Raw genomic sequence first — 21,341 nt, forward strand, 5'->3', positions numbered from 1 at the left:
CGTGGTTTCCGTCGTGTCAATTCTTGCAGCCACCGTGCAGGTGTGCGGAACCAGATGAGTGATCCAGTTGTTGCTGCGCAAATTACAGGCGTCGATAATGCGGCGCGGGCGCAAGGACGCGCACCTGGCGCTTGTAGCCCGAGACGGGAAACGCACGCAAGCGAAGCTCGATGCTTCCCACGCAGCGATCGTCATGTGTTCGCGCACGCCGTGCTCTCGTCTCAAGCACATGGTGGAAGAAACATGAGCGCAGGAGCGAGCCTCAACAACTACGATTCCGCGCGTTCGCGACTCTCGGCGTTGTATACCGCATATCACGCCATGAATCACGTGCCAGGGAACAGAGTGCGTTTTAAGTTTAACTGCTGGCCAAATTTGAACTGGTATGTGGGGCTGCAAACGGCTTCATTTCGCCTCGTTCGTAGCGCTCAGCCAAAGCGGCGGAAACCGCGAACCGAACCGCCGTAGTATAACCACCACCCGGCACCGCGGCCATAGAGCCGCCACTGCGGGCTAGGGTGAAAGGGATAAACTTGACTTCATCAGGAGTATAGTGGCACAGATGAAAACTCAAAGGACACCGCGAAACGTTAAAACACCCGTGACGGAGGCGTCATACGCGTCGACCAACTGTTTGAATCCTGACTGAGAAACTGTTAACATGAAAATACCAAGACAAACTCAGGAAGGAGGGGTGGGCCGGGCAGGTGAATAGGATGAACGTCGGTTTACATCGAATGTGTGGAACTTGTGCCCTTGTGTCTGAATGCTGTATAGTAAAAAAACTGAATGGGGGCATGCTAAGTTGATGCATCGCGGAAGTAAAACGTACAGCTTGCATGAAACGCTGAGAGCGCCATTTTCCTGTACAGTGTAGCAGTTGACCGTGAAGCGGGTCGCGCAAACAGTCCCAAAGCGATGGTTTAGTGCGGTCGTGGACTCCGCCGAAGCATACTAAAGCGCAAAAGGTAAAGTCCGGACAAAACCACTGCGGGGTTTTCAATATACCAAAGGTACAATTGCACGAATGCGACAAGACCAGGAGCGATCGGAACGTCGCGGACGAGAATGGCTTGCACGCATCAACAGACGGCATTCACAGAAGTCCGGACAAATATACCAAGTGTGTGCACGTCATTTCGTGTCAGGATTGCAGTCATCGAAAAGTTTAGACGGCCGACCTGCAAAATGAACACGTGGAGCTTAGAAGGGTGAGCTCCTGCAGCAATCCGTGCCTCAATGTACAACATTAAACGTGCACGAAGCCACTCTCGTCTGCGACGTTCCGATCGCTGATCTTGTCGCATTCGTGCAAGCGTACCTTTGGTATTTTGAAAAACCCACAGTCGTCTTGTCCGGACTTCACATTTTTTTGCGCTTTAGTCTGCGTTCGCCTATTACAGCCCATGACCGCACAATAGACCATCGCTTTGACATATATATATATATATATATATATATATATATATATATATATATATATATATATATATATATATATATATATATATATATATATATATATATATATAAATATTTGCGCGGCCCGCTCCACGGTCGACTGCTGCACTGAACAGGAAAATGGCGCTCTCAGCGTTTCGTGCAAGCTCCCTCTGCGCAGGGCAGAACGTACACGAAGCGCACGTAACTATAGTGCCCAAGAGAATTTAAAACTGAAATTGCGACGGTATGACGTCATAACCGGCTGTCTAAAGCCACCACACTCCTCAATGAAGGACGAAAGAGAGAGAGAGCAAAGGGAAAAAAAAAAGGGGGGGGGGGGGGTAACTTACAGGCAGGTTTGAAGGGGACGTGAATGCCCACCGAAGGATAGGGTGCCTCGATGCGCGCAAAGGCGAGCTTCATGGTAGAAATTAGCCTGCATGTGATTTTTTTTTTTTTTGGGGGGGGGGGGAGAGGGGATTGGACAGAGATTACAGTTTTAGAGCGCGTTCTAATATCATATGGTCAAATTAGCAACACCGTATTTTGAGGTTTTGAGAAAGTTGGGAACATTCCGGTCCCTTTTAAGGAACCCCAGGTGGTCGAAATTTCTGGTGTCCTCTACTACGGCGTCTCTCATAGCCTGAGTCGCTTTGGGACGTTAAACCCCACAAACCAAACCAAACCAAACCTTTTTAGTCTGCGTCCTATTTCATTCTTATTTGAAGTGGTGTAGTAGGATACAACGCCAGCTGCCGCGGATCACGGTGCGCGACTTAATTACGTATTAATCCACTGAACAGTAACCAAAATGCTTTTTTTTTTTGCTTTTGACTAAAACATAGAAGCCCCGGGGCAATTGTGTTTCTTGAGCTAATAATTTGATAAGATCGTTAGGTTTTTATTTAGTTAGCAAGAAGTGGTTTTACAGCGGTCTACACTTTCTGCATTGGAGGAATTGTGCGTGGGTGATTACTGCCGATTCGAGTTGTATGTCCGACTGCAGAAGTTAGAGCCGATCATTTGTTACCAAAATAAAGCTTCTCGCTTTCAGAACTCAAAAATCTACCAAAGGAGCCACCCACCCTATAAACAGCTTCAAATTGAACATTAATGTCTGATGATAGCTTATTCAATTTGATCCGAAACGCACGGGTGCAGGCATGCTTAAACCTATTGCTGACTCCTTCATGTTCATATGTTGAAGCATGACTAAGACATCACTCGCAAGCAGAAAATTACTATATATGCCATGCTATTGTTCAGTGGTGGTCAGGGTGAAATATGGTCTCTCCAAGCTGTCTTAGGTAACCGTCGCTAGGCTTAATTGCGGTTAATTTAAAGACACTTAGAGTTAAAAGATGGGAAGCATTTAACAACTTTCAGTCATGCTTAACATAATGATCTGTAAATCCTACCTGCAGTCTAACTTTAATGCGGATAGTAACGTTTACGTTCGTTTCAGTGGAACCATAAGGAGTGGCATATACCTTAGAAAACCGGAACAGCTAGAAAGCTTAATAAATTCACTGATAACGTTTATCATCGTTATGCAAGCTGACATGATTTTTTGTCCCGCATTTTCACTTTTCACCCTACATTTAGACTTCTTAATGTGAGTGACATATAATGTGCGAACAAGTGTGGCACATTGTGGGCCTCGACCAGTTTTGGCTACTGTCTGCTGATCATGCCAAAAAAAGCGCTCTCCGGCATTTATTCCGAGTGTTGCTCGCGCCTTTCCATTGTTTTCAGTACTACAACGAGAGACGGCTATCTGATCTTGAACAGTATGCTGGCCGTCCCTCAAATAATCAGTTTTATCAGTTGTGGATAATAGGCGATCTAGTATGCTCAGATAGTCCCCGAATACAACGCCGCTTCACATTTGCACCCGCATGAAATGAAACTGGTTGGGCGAGCACAAAGACGTGGTCACGTGTAACTTTATGGCACATTATATGACGAGCCTAAGCAAGTGTAGTAGCATTGGAAACTGCGATTACGTAAACGTCTAGAAGGGTACCACTTATTCTTTGACCGCGTTGTGTCCTTACGCGTCTATTTTTTTTACTGTTAGGCTAGACGCAATACGTACCTGTCATCTCTGCTGGTTTGGACAGGATGCAGTCAAGGCTCATATACATAAACTGCCCGTGTACTTTCCTCTGGTCCATGCAATATACGCCGGCTTGTAGATGGCTAGCCACTCGCCGTCCGATCGACTTTGCCCTCTTGTTGCTGAAGGATATACTAGATATACTAGGCCACCGTCCGGCGCGTTTTCGCAAGTCATTGTGGCGCCGAGGGCCTTTATCGCTTCACGACCGTGATCACAGTCCGCTCTTAAAGCGCAAGACTAGGAGACTAGGTGCGCACTCAGGCGCGTGAATATTTACGCGAGGGAAGCCCATTTGGCCACAAACCGGTCAGCGCGTGCTTTCCTGGCAGACAAGACAGTTCGTAAAAACGGCGGGCGAAGGACATCAGACATCGGTTATAGTACAGTGCGAGCGCACGGCGGTTGTGCCCGCCGTTGCAATAGTCCGCTTCCGCTTGGACCTGCCGCGGCCTCGACGACCAGCCACCGCGGACGGCCGGCGCGCGCCGGCTTGTAGTGAATCAGCAGCCCTGCGCTTCTTATCGCAGCAGGGGGCTGACGCGCACGTGCACGCTCTTGTGATGATAAGCCACAAGAAAAAGCGCGCGCCCTCAGCGCACTCAAAAAGGCCCGCGGCTCCGAGGTGTAGCTCCACTGGCTGCTTCGACAGCGAGAACTGTCACGTGACTCAGCCTCCTCCTCGCTTCGGCACTATAAAAGCGAGCGCATCGCCATTGCGTCGTCCCTGCCAACTCTCTGTCCGCTGTCCTGACGTTCCGCGCGCAAGCTATTTTGTCGTTGTTGCCACCCCAAATCCAACCATTCCGTCCCAAACCATCTCCGGCGGTTGGGACGCTTCTCCCAAGGTAGGGAAGCAATTTGTTGAGGCCGGCGTTAGGTTTGGTTTTTCTGGCCGGTGATTTCATCCTCCCCGGTCGAACCTTGCGCCGGTCCGCCCGCAGAAAAAAATCTGCATGGGTTGTGTAGTTCGGAGTGGTGGTCGGTGATAAGACAGCCATCACTATCGACCGATCGTGGACATGTTTCTTGACTGTTGTTGCTGCAGGGGGGCCTGACCTCACGGGTCCGCCTGCCCAAGATCCGCGTGAGCGGGAGCGGACCGCCTTGGGACGAGAGCTGAGGCCATGAAGACGTGCGAGGTTGTGGACCCCATGGACGGGGACGTCGGCATGGTTCATTCCATCACATCCAATCCGGTACGCCCAACATAAGCCTCTGGCACAGCACAAAGGCAGGAGCGGGCACGCAATGGCTGTACGGGGAAGAAAAAAAATGCGCATCGCTTCGTAGGGGGAAACAGCCGGCTGCGCGAGCGTAGGGCTCTAAGCTTGGGCACGAAAGGGCAGCTGCTCGAGCTGCAGTCGAAAATATTCGCTCCTGAAAACGGGGTTCTTGTTCATACAGCCGTCGAACATAGTCGAGAGATCACGCGTTGCCGCCCTTCGAGCTGCACTTCGCGCGGAGAGACAATCGAACAGCCGCGTAGATAATGACGTACTACGGTCACATATGCAATACTTGGGTATTGGCAAGCTGCCACGCTTGCTGCCGCAAGCACTTGAACAGATGCGACCCACTTCGTTAACGGGCGTTGCACAGTCGAAACGGCCGTGCACAGTCGAAACGGCCGCGCGTTGCTGCTGGTGTTGCCGGCGTGAAACGAAATGCTGCGCGCTGGGCAACTAATAGGTCTGGCTGTGATGCTTGCATGCAGGACAATGACCAACCCTTCTTCGTCGTTGACGTGGGTGACATTGTGTACAAGGTGAAGCTCTGGAAGCTGAAGATTCCACGTGTGGAGCCCTTCTACGGTGAGTGATCCATGTTGTGAGAAATGCAGGTTGGGATCATTCACTGCTGGCGCAGGTCTCTTGTTTCATGCAACTTCATTTTATGAATTTTTCATGTATTTCATTTTACGAACCCCGACACATTAGAGCCATTTTTTTAATCTACACTAGCTACACCAGTGCAGCAGAAATTCATTCTATGTATAGATTTCCTACACTGGTGTAACTGGTGTAGGTTAAACAAATGGCCCTATTATCAGGCTAGATTTTGTTATCTTGATTCATCATCTGCAAGTGACCTGGTCTTCGTTAAACCATTGTGATGAATTCTTTGTTGTGCTTTCTTGACCCACTATCATTTATTGTAAGTTATTTGCTAAGTAACAACACAACTGTGCCTGGATAGTGCTGCTGTAAAAATTCTGGGTCTAATTCATAGCTCTGAAGACATGTAGCAGAGACTTGGAAGCAGCGTCCATCTTTTACAATACTGTACCACTGCCAACGTTTACTTTGTTTTCTGTATAAGACCAGTCTAGCTTAAGCAAATTATTCTTGCAGAACATTGTGGCAGGTTTCAATTGTCTGTGATAACTTACAGCATAGGGAGCTTACAGGATTATTTAGTGTCTACCGCATGATTGTATCGTGCATATCTTTGCCTCACTGACCGTTCGTAACAGAATGTGTACTGCTGCTCATTGCAGCATTATCCATTTTCATGCTTTGTCACGAGGTACGTGATTGCTAAAACCAGAATGAATGAAAACTCTCTCATGTAGCTGTCAAGTGCAATGGGGACCCGGTCGTGCTTGAACTTCTGGCTGGCCTGGGCTTGGGCTTCGACTGCGCCAGCAAGGCTGAGATCGATACCATGCGAGCAGTGGGTGTGGCCAGCAACCGCATCATCTACGCCAACCCTTGCAAGACCCGCTCATACATCAAACACGCGGCTGCCCTTGGTGTTGACCTCATGACCTTTGACAATGAGCTGGAGCTGCACAAAGTGCGCGAGCTGTACCCGACTGCTCGGCTTGTGCTGCGACTGCGCGTCGATGACACCGGCTCAGTCTGCCGCTTGGGACTCAAGTTTGGCTGCGAGCAGGCTGACACACAGCACCTGCTCAACGTGGCTCGCTCCTTGGACCTCAATGTTGTGGGTGTCAGGTGAGCTGCTTACATGACCATTTGGTGCAGCCATGCGTCCTGCAGTTCTGTCGGGTAGGCATGGCAATCCAGTGAAATGACTAGCTACGGCGTCTCGTTTACATGAAACTGTAATACTGAAAGCCAGAAATGACAACAAGAAATCCACAACAATTTCAAAACCTTCTTTCAGTTTCAACTATCGTTGGCGACAGCTTATGCATTTCATCAGATCGCCTGGTGCACGGTGCATCTATTTATTGTATATTTGCGCTTTGTTGCATTTCAGTCTAGCATCGGCAGGTATTGTCTGTTCTTTTTTTGCGTGTGTGTATGTGTGGTTCTAGCAATATGGATGCGCTGAAACAAGCAGTGCTAAGTTTGGTAACGCCTTTTATTATGCTTGACAGTGCACAGCATGGGGCTCTTGCAGCGGCACATTCCTTGTCCCTGTCTGTGGTGGCAGTAGTGGTTTTGAAAGGAGTCCGGGTAGAGGTCTAATTAAGCAAGATATGATCTGGCAGGATCTGGATTAGCATATTTCTTATAAGACAGTGCTGAGAGGTTTATTGTAAAACATTTTGGTTCAGGGTTTTCTTGATTACTAAATGTTATAAGAACATTCATTAGCCACTGTAGGTAACACATTTAAACATCTATGTGAGCAGCACTGAAATTGAACCGTAGCAACATCAATGAATGGCATTTTAACCATGCGCCAACTGGTGCGGATTTCTATCCTTCTGTGCAAAACACAAGAGTCACATTTGCAAAAGAAACGTCAGTTCAGAGAACTGCCTAAGTAATCCATAGCAATTTCACAGTACTAGCATATTCTGTGATCAGAATAGGCTTTACCATTCTAAATGCATTCACTTGCTAAAGCAACGGAAACTGTTTGTAATAGCATGATGGTCAGAACACAGCTTGCGGTATGAAGGCCAAAACCATGGTTTCAGTATCCCTGGCTTCTTTTAAAGTTTTTTAAAAGGCAGCAATGCACAGGTACAAGCTGGCAGCTTGGAGTTTCGAGGCTGCTTTGTCTTTTTGGGGACACATTCTAGTTGACCTAGCTGTCTGATTCGCTTTTGCCATGTCAAGGAGAATGTCATTCCACTTTCCTATCCGTCACATGCCCAGCAATGTACCATTATTAATGTACTAAAGTTCCTAAAGCTATAGAACACAGCTGGGAATATTGCAGTCTGTTTTTGTTTTAAAAATCTTTTTAGAGAGAAGTCCGGTCATTTTGACCTGTTGTTCTCACTTCATAGCAACAAACCTGCATTGGCCACGTGTAAAGGTGCGCCGAGAAAGAAAATTTGTCAAAGCACTGTCTATGAAAATGGCGCGAATGCCCTTTGCTGCGGTAGTTGTAAGATTAGCGTGGTGAACAGTGATAAGGAGCTTGCATGTTTCAGACAGTCTGATAAAAATATGTGCTATACATAATAAGATTCAAAATGGAGCAGTTTCTCTTGTAGTATTTTTCTCACTGATGCATTGATCCATGCATTCTCGACGGCAAAGTGAGTTGTGGTGTGCCAGGCTCTTTATCACTGCTCTTTTAAGTGTCTGCACAGTGTACCTGAAAAGCTTTCGTTTATTTGTGAGCAGCGATGCAAAGAAAACTGATGGTCCTATATGCTCTGTTTTTAATTTTTCCGAAGGAATGACCTTTAAAATGGTACTAAGAAAGTAAATTGTGTGCGCAACAGTGGTCCTGTACTACTTACCAGAGCATGCAACCTTTTCAGTATTGTTTGATGAATTTCGTCTTGCCGCGGTGGTGTGTAGTTTCTCACAACAGCTGAAATGTCTGCAAATGCGAACTTCCTGCAAAACTTTTGAAGTATTTGACTCTGTCATATGTGTTTGTGCCATGCTACGGTGTTCCAATTTTTGTACTGATAATTGGATAACTTGGGCAGCAGTATTTCAAACAAATTGATGACATTTATGCTTGAGTAGGTGTTTTTGTTGTGCTCCAATTGCCATTGCACCATGCGCTGTTGTCTTGACATCTTGGTGTATTGCAGAATGTAATTGAAGGCGAGGTGTGTTTTCTGTACAGCTGTGTGCATACTCTCTCTCTGTCACTTGGCAGCTTCCACGTGGGCAGCAACAGCCATGAGCCACAGTCGTTTGCCCGTGCCATTGAGGGTGCACGCCAGGTTTTTGACCAGGGCCTGGCCATGGGGTTTCCCATGACTCTGCTGGACATAGGTGGCGGCTACCCGGGTGACCGCGGCTTCCAGAAACTTTTCGATCAGGTAAGCCACTCTTCGTAGCTGTATGCTTTGATGCTATACAGAGTTTGAAAATACATGAAACAAATTTGTTTCAAGAATTAACACTAATGAGTATATCAAAAAGACAAGAGGAAACAAAACTGAGCATGAACACCGGACAGTAAGTGCACTGATCATACATGCTTCAGGGTAACAAATAAAATAAGCAACAAAATGGAATGACACAAAAGCGATAACACGTTTTGCAAGAGGCAGTTTCCGATCAAGCAAGCAATAAAATTGGAAAAAAAAAAGTGAAATGCATTATGAAAGTAAGGAACTTCCCAATAGCGCTTTGCCTTTTTTTTTTTTTTTTTTTTTTTTTTGGTACCACTGACATTTCGGCCTTCAGGTAAACTATTAACAATACTAATTAGCTACATTTTAATTATTGGTTTCGGGAACAGTGTTGACGCGAAAGTTTTCGATAGTCTTGGAAAACAGCTTACTAATGTTGCACCAAGGCACCGGTCACACGAAATTCATTTTACCAGCTTTGAAAGGTGCCCTCACAATAGAAAAGCTCCCAAGCAGCAGCGGGGCTACTCCTCAGTGTACAAAGACTCTTCTCTTGAGAACAAAATCTACACCCCTCTGGAATATACGCTGCGCTGGGTGAAAGATTAGCCAAAGATTAGCCATTATAGCTTTCTTTGAAGGCCTTTAAATAATGGCAATTTGGTGGAAACACTGCAGCTAGCTGTTGCTCAAGGCTATGTAGAACTTTTGAACTGTCTTTTTGTTCCTCAAGCTAGCATTTAGTTGGGGCATCCTGTAATATAATTCTGGATCCCTCCACCGCTGCAGTTGTGTGGGGATAACTTCACATACCATACATGCATCAGCCCTTTCGAAGGTCATTGGTGCAAAAGCTCTCGGAGCACCAACTTGAATTCCTTTCCATCTGTTTTTTTTTTTGCAGATTGTGTACACCATCAACACCAGCCTGGCGGAGCACTTCCCAGAGGAATCTGGTGTGCGCATCATAGCGGAACCCGGCCGCTTTTTTGTCTCATCGGCCTTCACGCTGTACACCACGGTGATAGCCAAGCGAGAGGCCGGCGGCCGGCCCATGTACTACCTCAACGACGGAGTCTACGGGTCCTTCAACTGCACTGTCTTTGACCATGCCGAGCCCGTGCCCTTCGCTCTGCACAGCGGGGACGGCCCCCTGCGCCTGTGTTCCCTCTGGGGTCCCACCTGCGACTCCATGGACATGGTGTTGGAGGATGCGCTGCTTCCCGAGATGCAGCCGGGCGACTGGATCGTCTTCGAGAACATGGGTGCCTACACGATTTGTGCCGCATCCAACTTCAACGGCTTCCAGGTGCCCGAGGTCAAGTACATGCTCACCTACTCCACCATGTGAGTTACCAATACTGTCAACCCTCAGTGGCTGTGCCATGCTATGTGGTGCAGCATTTTCGTGGATTCATGAGGAATTAGTCAAACTTCATTATACCGAAGTAGTGTGGGGTGCGAAAATTTGTTCCTTATATCCGATATTCGTTATAAAAGTGCGCACTCAAATTCCTGTAAATAAGTTTTATAATAAAACAAAACAAAATGCGCTCTAGTACGAACAACACAAAGGTGTGACAACACACAATTTTTTGATTAAAAGCTTGGTATAAACATGAAATCTCTTTTCGTTTCGTGTTGGAGAGCAAAAATTAATACTTGCCTCCACGCACAATTTTCGGGATAGAGCCAGCGGACTCTGGGAGTGTAGTGTGCACGTGCGGGTTGTCGCAGAGGCAGGGCAGGGGTTCACGCCATGATGAGGCAATGGTAATTACACGCCAGTCACGTGCCTGTCAGCCGTTGCATGGCTGGAGTCGAGCAGCAGCGGCGGTGGCAACGCTAGAGTCCGGCCATGGCCTTTCATGACCTCAGAAGTCTCACTTGTCTCATACAGTATGAAAAAAATTAGCACTGCATAATCTGCATTGGAGTAATGCGAAAGCACTGTTGCTGCTGTTGATTGCTTCTAGTTGCTTAATTCACTTCTTGTTCACCCACTTTAGTCTTTGGCACTTAACTTCCCTTCCTTAACTCCCTTCCAGTGCCTACCTGCGGGAGCTGCCCTTTTGGGAGAAGCTGGTGTGCCACCTGGGTGGAGCCTTGCAGCAGCCTCAGCCAGATACATGCGGAACTTCAGGGCAGGGCGCGGGGGCGGCACAAGTGCCGCCCCCGCTGGCTGAGGCGCGCGGCTGAGACTAGGCCCAAATAAAAAAAAAAAAGAGGCATTTTTATTCTCGCAAGGCACTGCTAGTGGCCGCCGCGGAGGGGCCCTTCTTGAGCGTGCACTGGTTGGACAGGGCGAAGCGCTCCGCGGCCGTCATGTCGTCGGGCAGGTCTTGCACCAAGTCCGGCGCGTGACTGCGCTCTATGTTGTCGATAGACACGTGCACCCGGGCCAAGGCATTGTCCAGGTCTCGTGCCAGCTCCTGATTGGACGACTCCCGGCTGATGTCGTAAGCATCCAGGTTCGGTGCCGCTCCTATGGCAGCGGCTGCCACCGGGTCCTCGTCCCTGTGCCACACAATGGAACATACTGACTATTGCAATGCTAAATGCAACCCGCAAAATGTTTCTTCGTTGAAATACTCGCTTATTCGTGCCGACACTTGGCACACAAGCGTGTAAAACTGTCGATACCAAGTTTGGATGACGTCCTTACTTTGTTCGATCAGCATTTAGAAATCCAGATCGTCTGCAGTGTTGGTGACCCAGAACAAGCATTAGGATACGCACCATCCGCAGAAAGAAACATATTTGTGCAATTTACTTCCAAAGTTCAAGCTTGACTCGTGCTTGCTAAAATGAAACGATGTAATCTTTTCATGAGTATGCAACGCTGATACATACTGCAGATGACGTGCATTTCATCCATATGTGATACTAAAAACTGGCAGTGCGAATAATCGAAGTGCTCCTTGTTCACATTTGGTGTTGCAACACTTCAGATATGAAAGGGAACATGTGAGCACACAATGATACATCCAGAGAACTGCTTGCAAAGAAAGCCATAATAACCAAAAGACACTTTGGTGAAACTGACTGCTGCCTACATAATGGAGCTAAGCATTGACACTTGTCTCAAGAGAAAATGATTGTCCCTCAGTCCTTGATGGGCTGGATTTGATACAAATTGGCTGGGAAAAGAGAAGCCGCATGCACCACAAGCCTCATTCCTACTTCATCTGCAACAACATGCTAGTTGAGAGAGTATAGCCACACACCACCTGACCAGGGGGGCAATGATCAGTTATCCCAAGAACCCAGTGCTATGGCCAGCAATTACAGGGACTACTGACCAAGGAAGGCCCTAGCTGTCCAGCACATGTTGGGGATGCTCCCTCAGCCAGTCGCCCTGTGCAGAAAGAATGGCGCTTCTCTGAGGGGCACAGCAATCCTAGCCTGCAGGGCCGCTCTGTTGTGATGCACGGGGAGGATTGGATTCCACACACAGTGACTGGCATCCTGCGCTACAATCCAATGGCACACTGCCTGGCATCCAGCTGCAGGCACTTACATGAAGTAGCCTGGCCAGAAATTAGATACTGGTGCAGGAGGTGACAGGTTACAGAGAGTAGCCGATTTGTAAAGGGTGTTAAACGCTCTATGCACACCGTAAAACGCTCGCTTATTTGCACTGAAATTAGGCACACAGATAGTATTCAACTGTCGATAGCTGTCAATACCAGTCCGGGTGATGTTATGAACCAAAAGAAGACACTATACTGGTGGCGCTATGTGCTGAACAGCGCAAAATGCACCGAAGTTCAACGCACAACATTTTATGCATTCGTTATTGTAAAGTAGTCTAGAAAGCATCTTAAAATGAGCTGCTCAACTCTCCCCCTTTCTCTGCTACGTTCCACGGATATTCACCAGATGGCGCCACCGCATCATGTACGCGAAAGCGGCTGACAAGGACTTCGAATTAATTCTGATCGGATCAGGCAAGCACATCATCCACACTGGTATTCCAGAAGCTATTGATGGTTGTACGTGTGCCAATTTCAGCACGAATAAGCAAGCAGTTGAATCTATACCAGCTTTTATGGTTCGCATAAAGAGTTGCACCACTCATATGTGGCCAAACTTTTCAAGTTGGAAGTGGATTGGTTTTTTTTTTTTCTTTTTTTCTTTTTCCTTGCTCGTATTTGAAAGTGGTTCAATAGTAAACTTCTCCACAAGTAGTGGGGATCATTTCAAATTCATTTCTTACCTCAAAGTATGCTCTGGAACCCAAGAACAGCACATATTTAATTTGAATCTGACAAATGCCAAAATGAATGTTGCAATCAAGCATCCGATTAAGGAGTTCCGAAGTGTGCACTTGAGCAATTGGGAACGGCTCCCGCTGCATCCATTTCTGCAGTGGTACCTTCTTAGAAAAATTTCTATTTTTTTTTTCTTCCTTGGCTACCACAATAGGTTGGAAACCAGTGCCACCTGTAAGACATGCTAACATGATGGACTAGGCCGATGACATACCTGATGCTAAGCAGTATGTACTTGTCCGGCACCAGGCCGTCCTTTCCGTCAAAGTGCCCCTTCCACCAGTCGGCAGACACCTGGCTGTAGAGCAGCAGCCTGTCACCTCTCCGGAAGGATAGCTCCCGCTCTGACCGGGCCACAAAATCGTACTGGGCCGTCGCTTCCAGCACATCCGACCCTGCATAATTGTACGGGAGCCGCAGATCAGTCAAATCCTCAAAAACGGTCTTTGGCCTGACTTGTGCAATACTCACTTCCAAACAGGGAGATGTCAGGCTCACTCGACAGGGCATCTGCATGAAAGAGATGCGTAAAACCAAGTTCTGACTCCGCCTCATTTTCATTCCAAGTGCAAAACGGGTGCATGCCTCCTTCCTGACTAGGCTGATGTTTGTCCAGCAATGTAACCTGTGGCTAAGACAACTCAAAATGGAAGCGGGAATATATTTTCTTCCCTGCTGCTGGACTCCACTACAATCTCCTTATGCCGCTTTAACATTTGCACAGGCAAGGCAAGCAGGCAATGTTTTTTTTTAACAAGCAGCCCCCACACCTTGCAAGTTAAAGTTATGCATTGCCACTGGCCATCCAGACTGGACACTGCTAAAAAAGGACTTGTCATTAATGGTGTCTGCAACATGCAAGCACAGGGTGCAGCAGACAACTTTTTCAAGCTATGCAGCCAAGGCTACAGGGATGAATCTTCCATCACGATGTTACTGGCCTCAGCTATGATTTCGGTTCAGTTCTCAGCTTTTGCTTGAAATTACAGGTTTCAAGCCCAACGGAATAGAATTTGCTTTCTTTAGAATACGTAAGGCCTAAGTGAACATACTTTCGCGACTAATGAATATTACGTGCTGCGTACGTTTCGCAATCCCGTGCAGAAACTGGCGAGTAAATGGAGCAAAAGCAGCCTATGTACTCTTCGGCCGATTCCTGACATATGGTGCAGCCATACTGTTTGCTTGGCGTACTGCGCTGATTTGAAAACGCACTACACTGACATTGTATTGGCTTGTGTTGTAGTGCATCGTGATGTGCCATATTTACTCGAATAACATGAGGGGCGACTTGGCATGTTGCCCAATGCAAAAAATTAAACCGCAAATGTAACGCGAGTTAAGCGCTTGAACAATTACCTTTAATAGATACTGTGGCTCTTGCAGTCTCATCAAACGCGCATTTGTTGCCGGAGGCCAAGTTTTCGGATTCCGAGTCTTCCTTTCCACTCTCGCCCTCCCACACGATGTCCTTGGAAGCCTTTGCGATCAAGCTCACATTTAAAAATCGGCTCACACTGCATCTGCCACCCATGTATGGTAGATAAGTTAACGTCCAGCTATCGAGCAAATGCAGAATTTTCGAATTCTGCTATCGGAACAGCTTCTCTTTTGAAGCGAGCATCGCACTGTGCACGGGGCGTTGTGCATGGGACATTGCCATTGTGTGAAACGCGATAACAGGAGCAACCACACTAATCCACTCCGAAAGATACATGGGATAAAGGTTACAATGTGATCCTGAGCCTAAAGGCAAAAAGTGCAACTTTTGACTTTGGATGGATTGGGATTCAGCTTCTCCGATACCTAACGTCGCCAAAATAACATCGTAAAACTAGGGAAACCAGCATAGAGTGGTGACGGATTCAATAAGACTGCAACCTGGCGCAGCTTTAGGCCAGCCTAATTGCAGTAATCGATTATAACGCGAGGGTAGACTTTGAGAGCCTAAAATCTTGAAAAAGCTCGTGTTACATTCGAGCACATACGGTAATAACAACGTTGAATATTTCCGTAATGGCATAATATTCCAGAGCACGATCTGTGAACTTCATGAAGGGACTATATTCTCATGTGCAGTGAGCTGATGCATTTAAGCTCTGTAGTTTTGGTTGCATAGCCAAAAAAAAGTTGACCGAGAGATAAGTTGGACACTGCAGGACACAGGCAAAACCTCATTCAATGGTGCTTCTGAGCCTCCAAAATACGTCATTCTTCATGGCGGGTGCACACGAGTGCGGACTGTTTCAAATGAGGCATCCAGCCCCTGACGACTTGCCTTCATCGGAGCTCTGGGCAGCCCCTGCAGGTTCTGCAACCGGCTCCACGGGCAGCTCATCCCTGCATGTACGGACCACAACAGTTAGCCTGAGCAGGGGCACATGCAATGCTGACTAGTTTAAATACTCAAGGGTAAAAAAAAGAGAACGGGTAAAAAAAAGAGAACAGTCTCAGTCATAGCATGTCCACGCGGAGAAACCAGATGCTTTAGTTTGTACAAGGCATGACACAACAAATACAAATGCACTTGTATTGCATCAGTGCTGTAGGAATAGCCACGTTCAAATTAACGAGTTGTAAAGCTCATCAATTCCAATTTCAAGGGACTAGCTAAAATGTTAGAATTATCCGCAGTTGAAATTATCAAACAGCCTTGGGAAAACTGACACAGAACCGCACGCAATGCAGTAATTCAATTCGTTGGAAGTGTCTAAGCAGAACGGCTCGAAAATGAAAAAAGGCCACCGTTGCATCCTTCACAGATTGACCGGTAGTGGTAAAAATACCTTCACAAACTACTGCATCATGAGTGAGACGGTTTCACTGCAGAAATGCCAAACAGCACAAGACAAATGCACAGCAGTGCCAATCGGCATCTCAAGATCGAAGCTGGGCACGGTTGACTAGCTGATGCGGAGCAGATAACTCTTTTCAACGCGCACGGCCCTGAAGCTCAGAGAAACGATACCGAAACTGTGGTACGATAAGTAAATAGACATTGAGGGGGACCGCATCAGCAGTTCGAATTACCCAGATTTCTGAACTAAGCATGGTTTTAATTTCAATGTCATTCTGCTGCAGCCATAGAACGGGCACGTCAATCAGTCACGCCGTTTTGGTCACTGCTTTGACGCATGACAGTGACACCAGACACCCTCAATGATGCCCAACTTCCTGCATGTTGTCTCTGAAGACACACAATGAGAAAGGGAGACACACAGCAGGGCAACACACCTGTCTAAAAGCACAAGAAAGTACATACAGGAAAAATTTTGTGCATTTTGTTTCCTTGCTTCTGCATACACGCCTGTGCTGCACTCATCAAAAACAAGAGGTTCCCAAACCGCCCATTTTCCACATCGGTTCACTCACGTGTCTTCGGGGGCCTCGGCACTGATGTACTTCTCGTAAACGAGCCCACCGTCGTCAGGGAAAATGTGCTCTTGGTGCACAATGAGGCCCTTGACGAGCTCGTTGACCAGGTTCTGGTACTGGACCTGGTCCTTGTCCTCGGGGATGGGCACGAGGGTCGGCCCAAAGCAGATGGCCAGGTTGTAGGGGTCCATCATGTTCTCGTCACTGAACTCTGACAAACTGCGGCAAATGGATTGCCACGATTAATGCTCACGTTTAAACCGCGAGCTCACAGATATCAAATTATGATAACCATACAACTAGGGGTTGCCTGCTGATTTTAATTTTAGAAAATTTGGCAGACCTTTTTGTAGTGTTTATTTCAGACTGCCACTGTTTTGTTTTTTAGCAAATGTTATTTTATAGTACAAATTTTTGTTTTTATTTGTCCCTTTGCGGTCAAAAGTGATGCAGAGTTTGTCTTGCTTCCCATGTTTTTATTCCACGGCTAATTTACATCGTGAGCAGTTCTAAGTATTGAGAAAGATGTTGCTCAATTGTAACAGAAAGCAAAAATTCTAAAATTAAATGATCCAATAGATGACTATGCAGCATTGCCTGAATAAAGCAAGGAGAGCAGAACCATAGTAAAGCTGCAGCAGGTAATGCAGAACACACTTTTTCTTTTTTTTTTATAGTTAAGATATGAGTAGGTGGGCCATTATTTTGCTGAAGGTTCATCTGGACCCTATGTATATGTACTACTGAGATATTATGTGCTCTTAACACAACCTTAAATACAAGAAAACAACTCGTTTTCAATCGCAGCGATGCCACTTGTCTCTAACACGAATCTCGGAAATGATTTATAGCTGCACTAACAGGAACAGACAACCTATGGTGACCGTTCCTTCGAAGCGAAGCTTCAAAAGAGATATTACTAGCATATCCAGTGTGTGCAAAATGCAACTTACTGGTTAAGAAAGGCAAAAAGGTATCGAAGCACCACAAACACAGGTCGCGGGAAGCTCTGGACGACATCTCGTACTTTGGCGACAAACTCCTCCTTTGACTCGAGCTCTGCAAGCGGACAACACACGGGACAGCAAAACTTAAAACAATCTACACTCCTACTACAGAGACAGAGCACCCCCAAAATGACCAGCATGCACAACCTTTATCTTGCCCTTGCTAAACAACTGCACAGTAAACGTTGTATGGAGTCAAAGATCTACTAAGACGTTTTGCAATGAGTGTTTTAATAATAAAGAAAAACGAGGCTCTGGGAATTTGTTCAGGACCTTATTTAACCCAATTATTGCAGCCCCAAATATATTCGGTAAAAACCGGGTTGAACGTGACTCCTCCCTGAAAATGTGCCCTCCAGAAAATGCATATCGTCTCGAGCACAAAGCTGAAGACACTCCATAAAAAACAGCAGACATGTGCTTATTCCACAAGAGTCTCTTTGGTGAACTAACGATCATAAACCTCATTTAAAGCTCGTTACTTATGACTGGCTTCGTTTAATGGTAAATTTGGAAAGTGTGGTTTAGAAGCGAGAAAGGAAAACACGGCATGAGGCATATGTGTCAGTGGCATCATTGAGTCAAGCACTATCCGTGCTGACTACATCTCCTCAGGGGCTAGCGTGCGTTTCAAGACAGCCACTGAAGTGTTGAAAGGACGAGACCAAGAAAGGAATGGTGGACATGGGAGGGAGTCTTTTGGGGGAAAAAGAAAAAAAAAAAGACTAACAATTTACATTTGTAAAAATGCCGAACGGTCTGATCTGGCACAGGTACACTGGAATGATTTCAAGAACAGGTGGACAGAATGACTAGAGACAATGGATGTCTTACACCTGACATGTATGGTTGCACTCGAAATGTAAGCTTAATGCAGCTGAAAAACAAAATGATGCTGATGTCAAGACACTTCACACAAGTGATACACGCTCGTTAAAAACTCAGAAAACAAGAACAATGCAAAGGAGAATGCAAATAAGAACACCGAGATCAACCCAACTCACGGCTAATCTCCATTAGCTGGTCAAAGTAGAAGATGGGGAAGAGGGGCTCCCGGAGCTCCCGCAGGTACAGCTTGAGCACCCCTGCTACCGAGTTGATGTCACTTGCATCCGAAACATCTGCCAGGGGGTCTTCCCCTGTAACACACAAGGGTGTCACCATTCACATGTACCACTGCCAAAAAGAAAAGGCCTCTGCCAGCACTTGGCTGGTACTCCTGTCACATTTCTGCAGGGCATGCAAGGAAACCTTACCTTGCCTCAGTGACCTAACTTAGCTTACTTGCTGCGCTGCCAAGAGGAAACTGCTTGCCTGCTTTACAAGGGTAGCTTTAACGCCACACAAAGAAACTTTGCAGTTGTACGAGGTGGCCCAGAAAAGCGTCTTTCACTGTGCTAGAAATGGCAGAGTGGGAAAGGGATGCCTTCACTATAGTTTCCTCTGTGCCCAAGTCACTTCCACACACCCAGTAGCAACAAGATACCAGCCCATTACTGGTCCAATATAGGTCGGTAATTATCAAGCAGTGGGCCTAGAACCGTGCCTATGATATCTGATACCACTGATGCACTCCTGTCAGAGCTTAGGTGGCTCAGGTGCATCACACGTCAGTTTTTACACCAAAGGCCAGCGGTTGATTGGACTTCACGTCAAGGACAGCACATGTACCCTTGCCATGAAGGCCACAACCACAGCAGTCCTGCTACTGCCACCTGGCTGTTTCACCTATTAGTGTTAACGACATAAACAACAACTCGCACAACACGGTTCTTTCCAATGCATAGCAATCCCCACAATGAACAGCTTGGGAACCTCATGTCAATCATTCACGGCACAAACAATTGTGCATGCGGGCTTGAGACACCCGTCACTGGCAGCAAAAGAGAGAGGGCACCGTACCCCGTTCGAAGCAGTCCCGGAAGTGGTTGATCTCCACCTGAGAGCCGGACACCCGGAACACACCCTGGTGGTGCAGCCCTGCAAAGGGGGAGTGGGTGCGCAGGTGAGCGAATGGCAGCCCTCTTCCACCACAGTACCGTGCATGAATATCAGTATCAATGCCACCCACCGTAAAGATTGATCACCCGCACGCAGCTCCGGATCACCAGCGGAACTTCCTGGTTTGTCGCCTGCAAGTCCCCCAAGGCTTTGTCAACCGGGGACACTGAAGGTAAGCCCCACATTTTTCTTTTTCCAAGTAAAAATTCGATTTCATGGCTCTATCTGACTGTGCTTAAGTTTGCCCGGATGCCAAAGATGCATTTATTGATGAGAAAGTTGGTTTTAAAAATAAAAGATCTATATTTTTTTGTTCGCCACTTGATTCAAATCCGCAACATAAATACGAAAGAGGACTCCACAATCCCCTTGGCTAGACATGAAGCACAGGGTAGTGTGCTCTACGGTTTGGAAGAACAATCTCTCCAAAAGTGTTTGGGATACAAACACACTCATGAGAGTCATGGCAGGTGTGCATCATATGTTCTCATAATACACACTGCACTCAGGATTGCGCTAACCAGACTTTTATACAGCAAAGCTAATCAGATTTGTCTGTTACGATTTTGTGACTTTTAACTTCAAGCACAAATGTGACAACATTGCACACTGCTCTGAGCCATGACGAAGCTGCTAGTGCCGATATTCATTGACTGTCTCCGTATTTGGTGCGCTAGGACATATGACTCCCACAGAGATGGGTTGGTCGCAAAACACATCTATGTCATTTGATGACGCAGCTGCTATTTTTTTGGTGCCTCTGATATGTTCCAAGGAGAGGTTATAAATAAACAGTTTGTTGTTGTGCTCTCCATCCTTGAACAGTAGACATATCATGTACATACCACTGGAGTTGCGATACTGTTATCTGCCATCTTTTAATTAAAGCAATGGCTTTAGTACTAAACTTTATTGTTGCTGATGTTTTTTTTTCTGTGCAAGGTGCACTTGGGATGCCACGCTACTCTCGAGTGACTATGCTAGCGACAGTCTTTGGCCTCATTCTGGAAAGCGCCATCAGATTTAGATGATTGACGGTACATACACAAATTCTTCATTCTTCTTCTTGGCATTCCTGCTGGGTAACACTCCTTCCTTGTATGGCACAAGTTTGCTTTACAAACAATCGACTCCAGAAATTTCATCATCAGCTAGCATGAAGTTTATGTAAAAACTTTCTCAGTATCAAGTTGTTCCTTAACTAACCATTTGCCACAAGTACCTTGTGACAAAGCGCACACTCACCTCCAGGTATTCCTCGAGGCTTCCTTCAAATAACCGTGGCTGCCCGCCGTGCCTGGCAGCCAAGGCAGCCTGGCGACCAATGCGCTTCTTGCGTGCCACGGGTCGCGAGTGCGGGTGGGTCTGTGGCTTTGCCTCGTCTCCCTCCCGTTGCAGAGCCGCTCGGAGCAGTTCTGCCTTGGCTTCCAGGCGTGCCGCCACACTGCAGCCCAGGCTGTATGCTCGAAACTTCTGCAAAGCCAGGGCACACCCACATTCACAAAAAGCTCACCAACGGTTGCCATCCTAGTGTAAGTGAACAATCCTCGACAGCTGGCTGTGGCAATCGATGTTTCACGTGCCACGCAGCAACGCAGTGGTGTCTTTTCTGCTCAGAGGTGTGTAAAATGCACGAACTAGTTCTTGACGCTGAACAGAGGCTGCTACAGCAAAAATGCGAAATAGCGTTATTCCCCTTTGCTCCTTGTTCCTGCTAAATATTACGCCAACAGCACGCAGAACCGCGAAACGCGCCCTTAACAGCTCTCGCTGTACAAGTGATTCACCTATCTAAAGCCATAGCATAACCGACCTTTGGGTTACTTAATCTGATAGTCAGTCAGCCTTAGGAGGCACTGCAAACAAGAAGAAAC

General features: G+C 46.9%; 2 protein-coding genes across 5 annotated transcripts in view; one reads left to right on the top strand and one right to left on the bottom strand.

The window, feature by feature from the left end:
* The first annotated feature begins 4,249 nt into the window (after nt 1-4,249).
* LOC146179515 (uncharacterized) lies at nt 4,250-11,009 on the top strand. Its single transcript, XM_084579153.1, has 7 exons — nt 4,250-4,410; nt 4,611-4,761; nt 5,280-5,376; nt 6,138-6,522; nt 8,609-8,774; nt 9,715-10,157; nt 10,859-11,009. The coding sequence occupies exons 2-7, from the start codon at nt 4,690-4,692 to the stop codon at nt 11,007-11,009; spliced, it is 1,314 nt and encodes a 437-aa protein (XP_084435279.1). The 5' UTR covers nt 4,250-4,410; nt 4,611-4,689.
* Nucleotides 11,010-11,044: 35 nt separating this feature from the next.
* Nucleotides 11,045-21,341, bottom strand: part of LOC146179516 (SLIT-ROBO Rho GTPase-activating protein 3-like) — a 28,505-nt gene continuing 18,208 nt past the window's right edge. For 2 of the 4 annotated variants that reach the window (XM_084579150.1, XM_084579149.1), the window contains exons 6-15: nt 20,713-20,940; nt 19,538-19,598; nt 19,369-19,446; nt 18,471-18,605; nt 17,413-17,518; nt 16,457-16,678; nt 15,363-15,424; nt 13,556-13,594; nt 13,299-13,479; nt 11,045-11,327 (exon numbers count right to left, since the gene is read on the bottom strand). In XM_084579150.1, the coding sequence (XP_084435276.1) occupies nt 11,045-11,327; nt 13,299-13,479; nt 13,556-13,594; nt 15,363-15,424; nt 16,457-16,678; nt 17,413-17,518; nt 18,471-18,605; nt 19,369-19,446; nt 19,538-19,598; nt 20,713-20,940 (1,395 nt within the window). Of the gene's footprint in view, nt 11,328-12,112; nt 12,229-13,298; nt 13,480-13,555; nt 13,595-15,362; nt 15,425-16,456; nt 16,679-17,412; nt 17,519-18,470; nt 18,606-19,368; nt 19,447-19,537; nt 19,599-20,712; nt 20,941-21,341 lie in introns of all 4 variants that reach the window. The other 2 variants (XM_084579151.1, XM_084579152.1) reach the window with 2 other exon arrangements.

Source organism: Amblyomma maculatum, chromosome 9, assembly GCF_055883805.1.
Source record: "Amblyomma maculatum isolate TAMU_Amacu chromosome 9, ASM5588380v1, whole genome shotgun sequence".
NCBI lineage: Eukaryota > Metazoa > Arthropoda > Arachnida > Ixodida > Ixodidae > Amblyomma > Amblyomma maculatum.

Excerpts from the sequence above, each read along its gene's own strand:
- LOC146179515 (XM_084579153.1), top strand. The coding sequence starts at position 4,690 with ATGAAGACGTGCGAGGTTGTGGACCCCATGGACGGGGACGTCGGCATG. Across the intron at positions 5,377-6,137 it reads ACGTGTGGAGCCCTTCTACG|CTGTCAAGTGCAATGGGGAC; the intron begins GTGAGTGATCCA and ends TCTCTCATGTAG. Across the intron at positions 8,775-9,714 it reads TCCAGAAACTTTTCGATCAG|ATTGTGTACACCATCAACAC; the intron begins GTAAGCCACTCT and ends TTTTTTTTGCAG.